Source organism: Castor canadensis, chromosome 5, assembly GCF_047511655.1.
Source record: "Castor canadensis chromosome 5, mCasCan1.hap1v2, whole genome shotgun sequence".
Taxonomy (NCBI): Eukaryota; Metazoa; Chordata; class Mammalia; order Rodentia; family Castoridae; genus Castor; species Castor canadensis.
Window position 1 is genome coordinate 68,533,790 of NC_133390.1, and position 12,111 is coordinate 68,545,900.

The 12,111-nt window shown below is 34.2% G+C and overlaps 1 protein-coding gene across 2 annotated transcripts in view; it reads right to left on the reverse strand.

The window, feature by feature from the left end:
* Rabl3 (RAB, member of RAS oncogene family like 3) overlaps positions 1–12,111 on the reverse strand; it is a 42,379-nt gene that overhangs the window by 9,229 nt on the left and 21,039 nt on the right. For both annotated transcript variants that reach the window (XR_012447964.1, XM_020155744.2), the window contains exons 4-6: positions 9,407–9,521; positions 4,436–4,586; positions 2,673–2,744 (exon numbers count right to left, since the gene is read on the reverse strand). Coding sequence is in view for 1 of the 2 variants with exons in the window: in XM_020155744.2 (XP_020011333.1) it covers positions 2,673–2,744; positions 4,436–4,586; positions 9,407–9,521 (338 nt within the window). In the remaining variant the exon portion in view is untranslated. The remainder of the gene's footprint in view (positions 1–2,672; positions 2,745–4,435; positions 4,587–9,406; positions 9,522–12,111) is intronic.

Consider the following 12,111-nt stretch of genomic DNA (forward strand, 5'->3'; position numbering starts at 1 on the left):
ATAAAAAATTTATATAAAAAAAAGGCTAGTCTGGACAACTTAGTGAGTTTCATTCAAGTCTATGTTACATAGTGAGACCCTGCCTCAAAACAGAAAACAAACAAAAATAACCAAAAAAACCCCCAAAACCCGAAAAACAAAAACAAAAAAACTAAATAATGACAGAATGGTCCAAGATCCCATACAATTCCTACAGTATGGCAACAAATTTGGCTAAGTTTCTTAGCAGTTAGCCTCAAAAGGTACCAAACAGAATCTATAAGATAAAATCAAAGTACTTGCCCACTACAACAGTATAGCTATTCCTTAAAGAGGGGTCTCTGTTGGCAGTGAAATGCCACATCCCAATAGTAAACAGTGAAAAATTCTGTACATTCTTAATGTACAAAGATGACATATCAAAAGCAATTAGCTTTCTTAATCATCTTCATTGGCACTTTTAATTCATTATTTTAGGACTGTCTGTATTTGGTCAGTAGATGAAAGAAATTAAAGCACTGAATGCATCCATATAAATCCATCACTGCTATTAAAAAGAAACCTGCAAAATATAGCCCTAATGTAAAGCGTTGAAGAACATCATGTTTTCAAATGATGAAGAACATTTTTCAAACAGAATGAATTCTTTTTCTAAAAAAAAAAAACTGAGTTCTAAAACTTGAGAAACTGCGATGGTTGCAGAGGCAGTATTATTTTCTCTGCACAGAGCTGCTGTGATAAGTAAATAAGAATACAGGGTAGCTGGAGATGAACTCAAAGACATTCAAATCTAGAAAATGAAGAGTTTCTCTGAATGAGAGCAGAGCACTATTCAGATTTTTTCTATCTTGGAGACTATGTCTAGGTTACTTTAAGCCACAAGAGACCCAAGGTAAAAGCACATTCACTGGCCTCAGAGATAGAAGAGCTGGTTCCTGATTAGTTATACATTTCAAAACAGTGACCCCACAAAAACCAAAAAGGGATTCATGCCTTTTCCTGTTTCCATGACAGGACAGGAATACTTTATCCTGTGGGATTACTAATAGGCAAGAAGAGTCTAGAGAAAGAATTAGACTTCCTCTTGGAAAAAGAAGTCTTGACCCTAAATTCTGGAGGACTTAACATACGGAAAACTGGGAAAAATTTAACTGCCAGGTGTCTTGGTTTTAGGCAACTCCATCTCAGTGTGGAGGTCTGGCTAATTTCCAAATTGACATACCTTTTGTTGAGATGTAGCGAACAAAGAAAGATGTTACCTTTTGGCTTTTGTTGATATTCTTTACCTCCAATTTGCAATGTCCTCTCTTACAAATATTGATCCTTTCTTAAACCAAACAAATTCCTCCTGATTTTTTTTTAAAAAAGCCTATATGACAACTTGGGTTATGCCAGTCTAAAATCCATTGTTTCTCTAGGATATAACTTATTATATTTTTTTATTTTAAAAATAATTAAAAATTTAAAGTAACATATGATGGGACCTTTCCAAGTCAGATACACATATATAAAATGTTGCTTTTAGGGGAGAGAATTTTCTACAAGGTGGAGAACATGGACCTAAACTAATTGGAAGTTCCTACAACTTCAAATTTGAAACAGTATGGAGAGAAAGCAGTGCTTCCCAATGTTTTTCATGTCGTGGCACAATTAGAAAATGCTAATAGTTGTACAGCACCTGGGACAAATGGAAGAGACTGCCAATATCCCAGTCCCCAGCCTAGGAACTCTGACTGCTCTGAAAATTATGAGAATCAATATTTGGGTGTACCTGTACCCTATTTGCCACACCCCAATTAAGAAGTTCTGACTGAGGCAAAATTTTTCCAGTGGACTAATATTAAACACAGAAGGTAGTGGGACTTTATCTTGTGACATATTTAAAAAAGGACCAAATATTAGATCCTTAAATAGTTAAAATAGAAAAATGATTCATAAAGAAAATCTATAAGGAGGGAAGTATTTGTCTTAGATTATACTTAAAAGAAACTTAACATAGAAATTAATCTTTTTCAATAATACTTGCAGAAAAACACCTTATTTTACTTCACTATGCAATGTCAACATGGGTTAAACAACTTAAACTTGGGCAATACTATGTGCAATGTAAGCCAATATGGCCTTGTGAAAGAAAGACAAACAGTGCTCTAATTTACCAGTGTGCTAAATCATTCTATGTTTTCATTCTAGTTTGGTGACAAGATGATGCTAGCAAAGAGTCAATAATAGCAAAAGTTTCTGATAGGGAAACATTAAGGAATCAAGAAGACAACATAACTTTACAAAGTAATAGTGGCATTTCTATGGAGAATACTAATAGCTGAGAGAACAAGAATGTAGGTCTTTAAGCAGAATCTTCTCCATTTGTTGCCTTTTTGGAGGTGAGAAGTATGAATAAGTACACGAAGAGCTAGAAAATGGGTAAACATAAGTTATTTTAAGGACAGAAACCAAGTATCTTAAGAACCCCACTTAAATTCTGTAGCTTTTACTCTTTGCTTAGAGAACGCTGGTGACGGAGATAAATACGTCAGCAGGCCTTGAGCAATTATCCCAACAGATAAGGAAGATCAAAACGGGTATTGTTCAGGCTGTGAAGTTTTGGACGAGGGAAAAAAGGAACACAGCATTCTAGGAAGGGTTTAAATTCTTATATAAATTAAGTTTAAAAATAACTTAATTGAAGCCATTACCTTATCAAAAAACCTACTGAGCTTGACAGCATTGGAAGAACCAGCAGCTAAGTACCGTGGATTTGTGCAATCCTAGAAAACAGATCCACAAATAAAAGTTAGAAAGCAAAAGCACTTTGTTAGTTCTAACTGTTCCTGTAGCACATTTCTATACTCAACAATTAGAATACTCTCATAAAATATTCAATGTTCAAATTATGATGTACAAAGTAAATACAAAGGTATCAAAGAAAGATAAGACTATTTATTCCTTGTCATTTAAGCAATTTTAGAGCATGCTGAATCAATGTATTCATTATCAAATAATTTATGAAGGGAAACAGAATTGCTAATAGTTTGCTAACAAAAAAATCAAGGTACTAATCAGAAGATATGCCTACATGTACCCTGAAAACCAGAAATAAAGTAATTACGGTGAACACTTCATTTTTTAGGACTACTAATTCATTAGTACTCAACTAATTAAGTTCTATGCAGTTTATATAATAGTAGGAAACATGAAAATAAGCATTTAGAGGAACAAAGAACAAATCGTGGCCACGGATTTATCCATCTCTTTATAAGTCACAAAGATATACAGTTTTTTTTAATAGTAATAAACAATAAATACATTGCTATTATTTAATAGGATTCTTTAAAATAAGAAAAAAATGGGACCTTTAAGAGACAAAACAATCTAGAATATTAAATCATTATACTACCTTGTACAGACCTTATTATCCTTCTAGAATTCCACTATTGCACTGTCTTTGCTTGTTATCTCAATAGACAGAGTACACTTTGATGCTTACCTCAAATGCCACCTAAGCCCCAACTATAAAGATACTATCTAGGTGCCTTTGCAATGTATGTGTCTTGTTTGTATCTATAGGCCCTCATTGTCCCTTGAGAAATTACTGAAATCACTGTGGCATTTATTCTGTGTTATGATGTCTAGGATTACATGATTCCTTTCTAATGAATTTAGTAGCAACTGCCTATCTTATCCATTCACAACATTACAAGGATCACATTTTAAATGTGTCCCATGCCCTCCACACAAAGAGATTATAAAAATTGTTTCAAAGATCATGAAGTATTAGGGAAATCAGGGGTATTCAAAGCCAGCAAGCTCTGAATTTGATTATCTGTGCCAATATTCCTATATTGTGAAACATTGCTTAAGTTACTAAACCTTTGAAGTTTGGCTTACTCATTTTTGTGAAAATCAATCGGCCTTATATGAGTAGGTTTATTAGCCTTTTCAGTCCTTGATTCTAATTAAGCTAGCTATCTTAGGAAGGACTCAATCCTCTGTATATGCATAAGTTTATATAAATTAGTCCTTATGATACACTCCTAGTTTGCAGTTTGAAATTTTCACGTCTTTTTTTTGTTGCCTTTTAAGGTAAATTTTGTTGTTTAAGCAGCTAAGAGGCTTTTCTAAAACAAGAATAATCAAGGTATAGTGTCACCTTAATCAATTTAATTATTTTGATTTTGGAGTGATTTAAAAAATATTCTCAAGAAAGAGTCCATGATTTGTATTGTTCTTAGAAAAAAGTTTGAACATTCCAACAGATCACTGTACAAGTCAAAAGTGACTATGGTCATTTGAGTCTAGACATGCTGATTTTAATCTTGACTATACTTTGAACTCGAACCTTAACTGCCTGACTGTGAGAATAAAGCTTCTTTCTCTAGAATATATAACTTGACTGTAAGTCTTTGGTTTTTGCCTTTATTTGATAATAATATAAACATATATTAGTGAAAATACATACCAAATTAATCTCTTCTGCATTAAAATCCTCAGCCAAGAAAGCAGTCCTAGTTAAAACTTCATGGCGCTTGGTTTCATGAATCTGGTCCAGCTTAGTTCCTATTACCAGCAGTGGAATCTGGTTATCAGCAAACTGTTCTCGATCATAATCCCTGTGATAAATAACAATGTTTACCTTTTCAATGCAGATGTTTGATAGTTAAATGCAAATAGCTTATGCTATTACTGATAACTGATTTTTGCTCATCATCACCTATAAGTCTACTTTTCTCCCAATGTCTTCAATCTACTTGTTCATTTATCAATCCACTATTATCTACTGAGTTCCAACTATTCATCTAACTACCCAAAATTTGTTCCTGAGTATCTTTATAGCAGATGACTCGAACAACTGAGTGCCCAAGTACATCACGATTACATGTCTTGACTTCTCTCAAAGGTCTATCTTGTATGACAGAGAGCTTCAAAATTTTCTGGTATAGAAGCAGAGAGTGGATTTAAACGTCAGTGTAGGGAAAACTGAATAGCCTAGCAAGGCACACAGACATGCTAGAGAGGAAAATGGCAAGCTTCTGGCTATCTTCTGGAGTATGAATAAGCTCTATAGCTATCATCCACTTTTCTATCTATGAATATTTAAAAAAATGGATCATTTCAGAAAAGCAAAATGGAAGATGAAGGCTAAATAGGTTGGATGTAGGTGTTATTATAGTCTGGAGAAAGATGGATTAAACAAATAGAAATAGGAGGAAACAGCTGAAATATAAAATGGATAGTAAAAGGAACAAATTTAATAACAAATAATGACACGAAAGCCATGGAGACCGAGGACAGAAAATCAGGATCACTTAGTGGTTAGTAGCCTTGGGTCACTGGCTATTACACTTCCTTCTTTTATTTTTATTCAAAGGATAGAATAGTGATATAAATGACATTTCTCATTACTGAAAGGAACATAAAGTCCATGATTATTGAATTAATTTAAATTCTATTCACATATTAGAAGTAAAGCAAATTTGGCTTTCTGATATGTTATAACCTCAATTTACAACAGTCAGCAAAATCTGCCTTTGAACATTTTATGACAGTAAATCAGCATTACATAATCCAATCACTACAACCCAGTTGAGCATGGTTTTTCTACTACTTTTCTTTCTTTTAGAGTAATCTAAATTGGGGTGGAGGGGAGATGTTACTAAATCATTATGCCCTTCACAATAATCTTACAGAGTCTCAGCTACACAATTATTTTTGAGCTACGTAAGCTCCTGTCTCATACAAATATTATCACTGTATTCATTACATCAAATTCAGTAATAGTTCAAGTTCAATATGCTCTTATCGACATTAACCCTGATTTAGGAGGCATGGTGTGAAACTGACATTTGATGTATTAGAGAATTAAATTTTCAGAGTATTCTCCTTTAAGACTTTCTTTTTCTTATATTCACTAATAGTGTCTCAGAAAAGTTCCGTATATATTCTATCAAATGCCATCTTTGATACACATACATTTCTGTCACTTAAAGTCATGCACAATCTCTTAAATATTACCATATGTACAGCACATATATTTGTTTTCTCATTTCTCTTTTTAGCTTTCCTTTGTTGCAAAACATCACATGCATTGCAATACAAATATATACAATTATGATTTATCAATTAAAGTATTAATTTAAAAAGAAAATCATACCATGTTAACTTTATTTAGCTCTCCTTTTTATTACTTTCATCAAATCTTATATCCAATTTCAAATTTGATCTTGAAATTTTTTTTAAAAACCACTAAGTGAAAAACTAATGGGGAATTTTAACATGGATGACAACTTAAAACCACAAAGAGACAATCAGGTACCATTTTTTATGTAAATACCACTTTGGTAAAACAAAAAAAGACAAAAAACCCTACATCTTTTAGACATTGTATTTAACTATCTAATTGAGAGAAGATTTAAGATTCAGGAAATAAGTTTAAAAGACTCTACAGGGATACCATTAGCAAAATTCAGAATACAGGAAACTATATAGAATAAACAAGCCATCGTCTACAAATAAATTTCTAAACAGTTAAAAAAGAAAAAGAGAGCCAGGCGCTGGTGGCTCATGACTGTAATCCTAGCTTCTCAGGAGGCAGAGATCACGAGGATTACATTTTGAAGCCAGCCTGGGCAAATAGTCCACGAGACCCTATCTCAAAAATACCCAAAAGACTGTGACACAGGTTACTCCAGAGGCACCTGCACACCCATGTTTATTGCAGCACTATTCACAATAGCCAAGTTATGGAAACAGCCAAGATGCCCCACTACTGACGAATGGATTAAGAAAATGTGGTATCTATACACAATGGAATTTTATGCAGCCACGAAGAAGAATGAAATGTTATCATTCGCTGGTAAATGGATGGAATTGGAGAACATCATTCTGAGTGAGGTTAGCCTGGCCCAAAAGACCAAAAATCGTATGTTCTCCCTCATATGCAGACATTAGATCAAAGGCAAACACAAGGGGATTGGACTTTGAGCACATGATAAAAGCGAGAGCACACAAGGGAGGTGTGAGGATAGGTATGACACCTAAAAAATTAGCTAGCATTTGTTGCCCTCAACGCAGAGAAACTAAAGCAGATAATTTAAAAGCAACTGAGGCCAATAGGAGAAGGGAACCAGGAACTAGAGAAAAGGTTAGATCAAAAAGAATTAACCTAGAAGGTAAGACACATGCACAAGAAATTAATGTGAGTCAACTCCCTGTATAGCTATCCTTATCTCAACTAGCAAAAACCCTTGTTCCTTCCTATTATTGCTTATACTTCTCTTCAACAAAATTAGAGATAAGGGCAAAAAAGTTTCTGCTGGGTATTGAGGGGGTGGGGAGGAGAGGGAGGGGGCAGAGTGGGTGGTAAGGGAGAGGGTGGGGGCAGGGGGGAGAAATGACCCAAGCCTTGTATGTACATATGAATAATAAAAAAATAAAAATTAAAAAAAAATACCCAGCACAAAAAAGGCTGGTGGAGTGGCTCAAGGTGAAGGCCCTGAGTTCAAGCCCCAGTACTGCCAAAAAAAAGAAAGAAAAAGAGAGAGAACTTAAGAAACTAAATACAATGTGTAAACCTTATTTAGATAGTGTTTTGAACGAACTGGGCACACTTTTTTAGATAACTGGGAAAATTAAAATAATACTTGATTAAAGAATTATTGTTAAAATTTTAAGTATGATAATTATGTTGGTTATGTTTTTAAAAAGTCCTTATCATTTAAAGTACACATTGAAGTATATAAGGATGAAATGACATGATGTCTATTTGCTTCCAAATAATGCATTTGGGTGTGTGGAAAGGTGAAGAGTGGGCAGAGGTATGGATGAAACAAGACTGGCCATAGACTGATAATTGTCTAAACTGGTTGACAGGTACATGGGGGTTCAGCTTCTATTCCTTATATTTATGTAGGCTTGAAATTTTCTGTGGTAAAAAAGTTTAAAAATAGGGCTGGCAGAGTGCCTAGCAAGCGGGAGGCCCTGAGTTCAAACCCCAGTACTGCCAAAAAAAGGAAAATAGGTAAAAAAAAAAAAAAGTAATAAAATTTTTACTTAAATTTTTTATATGGTTCAAAATTTAAACTGATATAAAAGATATATGCTAAAGAGTCTTATTCCTAGTTGTTTCTGTCTACCCATTTCCCCTGCCCCCTACAGGTAACCATTTTTATTCTGATTTATCTTTTCACTGATTCTCTTTTTATTTTTTTGAAGTAGTGCTGGATATCTAGCACAGGGCGTCTCCCATGCTAGACAAATGCTCTACCTCTGAGCTACATCTCCAGCCCCTTTCACTGATTCTTTATACAAATACAAGTACATAGCCTCATTTTCCCCCTTTCTTATACATTGGAAGTTATTTGATATATTTGTTCTCTATACCTCCATTTTTTAAAACCTACTAATATATCCTCTGCAGATCTCTATTTTAGTATAAATATTTACATATATATACTAAATATATATATATATATATATATATATATATATATATAGTGGTGGTGGTTGTTGTTGTTGAGACTATACATGCAGCCCAGGCTAGCCTAGAACTCACAATCCTCCTGCCTCCACCTCCCAAGTGCTAGGATTACAGGTATGCACCATCACATCCAGTTGAGATATTCCCAATTATTTTTAAATAGTTGGATAATACTTCAGTATGTGGCCATACCATTATTTATTTATAAATCTTCTGTTGTTAGACCCTAGGTTTGTTTCTAAATCTTTTGCTATTACATATAATGTACCGTTGAAGCACTAATGTATTTATGTTGCTTTATACATTTGCAGGTTCATCTACAGGATCAAAATGAAGCTATAGAGTAAAAATACGAAGGTACTTATAATTTTTACTGCCACCTTAAATTCCTTGACACCAATGAAAATTTCTTTCTGAAATGAATATATTGTCTCCTAATAAAACTCAATAAATTGATAAAATAGATCAACAGAATTAAGAATCCAGAAGCACACTCATACAAATATGGTCAACTGATTTTTGCAAAAGAACAAAGCAATTCAATGGAGAAACGATAATCTTTTCCACAAATGGTGCTAGAATAATTGGACATTTGAATGTAAAAGTTAACCTCAGATAAAACCTCATACCTTATATAAAATATAGTGAGAAAAGATCATAGATATAAATATAAACCCAAAGCTATAAAACTGTAGAAGAATTATAGAAGAAAATTTATATGATCTGGGATTAGGCAAGGAATCCTTGGACATGATATCAAAAGGGTAATTCAGAAAAGAACAACTGAGAAGTCAGACTTCATCAAAATGAAAACTAATTTGAGAATGAAAAGACAAAATATAGATTGGGAGAAAATATTTGCAAAGCAACATCTTATAAAGTGTTATTTTGTGAAGTTCATTCCTATCATTGCTACAGAATTTCAAGCCTATTGTAAAGTAATTCTGGGCTTACCCATTTGTCACCAAGACTCCAGTTGGCACCAAATCCCTATTGAGAGCTTCCAATGACCAACGATACAAGTTATGAGATGACTTCTTATTTGTTAAGTCATGTACTAAAATAATACCTAAAATAATCACAGAAAATAATGTCAGTACTCTAACAACACCTCTTCACTTCACAATTGGCAAGGAGAATTTTAGTAAGAGCAAGCATTAGGTTGCTTAATGAATCTAATATTCAAATCTGACTAACAAAACCCAGGCATTTATTTTTTAAAAATATTGACAAATAAGTATAAAATTTGTCAGTTTTATACCTTTAAAATTTTTTTACAATATTTTAACAAAATGTAATTAAATATTTAGAGTGTCATTCAACACTTCCCAAGTGCTTCCTCTATGCTTGGCCTTACTTGCAGAACCACTTCTGCAAGTGGCACTTCTTGTACTTAAGTACAAGGCTGGGCATGGTGGTGCACAACTGTAAACCCAGCCAGTTGGGAGACAGAGGAAAGAGGATCATGAGTTTGAGTCTAGCACAGGCAGAATTAGGGAGACTGTAACTCAAAACCAAAATACAAAAAAAAGGGCTGCGGGCATGGCTCAAGTGGCAGGGAACCTGCCTAGAAAACAATGCCCTGAGTTCAAACCCCAGTACCACCACCAAAAAACAAAACAAAACAAAAAAAGCACTTAAGTGTAATAAGAAATTATATGCATTAAAAAAGTTATGCTGCTTCTGCACTGAATATAATAGTACTTACACTCACTGAAAACAATACTAATAAAATTTATTGAAATGTTATTGATTAAATATGTACAACTGCTATTCATTTAAAAACTTCTGATTAATGTATTAATAGTTGTGTGGGGGGATATAATGTGATATTTACATATGTGCTTACAATACATCTTAGATTTATACCCCATCATTCTCCCTTTTCTCTCCCCCTCACCTTCTTAGAACAATTTTAATAGGTTTCATTCTTCTATTTTCACGTATGGATTAAAAATACATCTACCATATTTACTCTCAATTACTCTTTCCTTATGCTGACCCACCTCCCACTGGTACTCACCCCCCAGAAAAGACCTATTTTTCCCTCCTGCCCTTCATTTTTTTAAGCGTATATTGATAGTCCAAAGAGATTTCGCCTTGGTACTTTGGGCCTATATATATCATGCTTTGATCAAATTAACCTCCACCCACTTACTTACTTATTCTCTATCACCAGGCTCCCCAGTATTAACACAATTGCTTTTCTTTAACAGACAAAATATTGTCCTATGTTATCACCTGGACCTGATCAACTCAAAAGTTTCATTTTTTTTTTTTGTTCTTGCTACCTATAAGACATTTGAAAGTACAAAAGAAATATGGCATTAGAAGACAGTAGGAAGAGGTCATTAAGAAGTATGAACAGTAGAAAATACATGAATTTTTGAGAGTGAGAAAAATAACAAAATGTAACGAGGCTCAGAAATACAATTAAACAGATCAGATAAGATCCTAGACAGAAAGGCAAAGGAGGCAATTATTACAATAAGATAAAGACAAAAGAAGAAAGGCTTTAATGCCCAGTGAAATTTAGAATATTATCTTGTGTTTCAAACTCCCAACTTCTTCCTACAGTATAATACCGATTCTACTGTGAAACAGGACATGTAATTACTGATTTCCTCCATTTTCAAATGTGGGATCCATCAATTTGTTAAGGAAGAGCAGAAAAGGTACAACTAATTGACTCCTCTAGTTTTTACCTCCATTTGCATAACAAGTTTGTGTATGCAAGCTATAGTTTACTATACATACACCAGTGTCTCTCCTACTGTCTGGAACAGAGATATCTGACACTTGCTCCCAACCCACTCTACCTTTTCAGTGAAGGGTTCTTATATGCACCAAGAGCATAGATTTAGACAAAGGAACAAAAAAGGGAACAAAGGCCTACATTAAAGAGTATAGCTAATTTTATGCAGCCATGAAGAAGAATGAAATGTTATCATTCGCTGGTAAATGGATGGAATTGGAGAACATCATTCTGAGTGAGGTTAGCCTGGCCCAAAAGACCAAAAATCGTATGTTCTCCCTCATATGTGGACATTAGATCAAGGGCAAACACAGCAAGGGGATTGGACTTTGAGCACATAGTAAAAGCGAGAGCACACAAGGGAGGGGTGAGGATAGGTAAGACACCTAAAAAACTAGCTAGCATTTGTTGCCCTTAACGCAGAGAAACTAAAGCAGATACCTTAAAAGCAACTGAGGCCAATAGGAAAAGGGGACCAGGAACTAGAGAAAAGGTGAGATCAAAAAGAATTAACATAGAAGGTAACACACACGCACAGGAAATCAATGTGAGTCAATGCCCTGTATAGCTATCCTTAAGATCTCAACCAGCAAAAACCCTTGTTCCTTCCTATTATTGCTTATACTCTCTCTACAACAAAATTAGAAATAAGGGCAAAATAGTTTCTGCTGGGTATTGAGGGGGTGGGGGGGAGAGGGAGGGGGGGAGTAGGTGGTAAGGGAGGGGGTGGGGGCAGGGGGGAGAAATGACCCAAGCCTTGTATGCACATATGAATAATAAAGGAAAAAAAAAAAGAAAAGAAAATAAAGAGTATAGCTAAAATTTATTTAGTACTTATGTGCTAAATATTGTGTTTTACACGTTATCTAATTAAAAATTTCAGAACAGTCCTATGACTGTTACT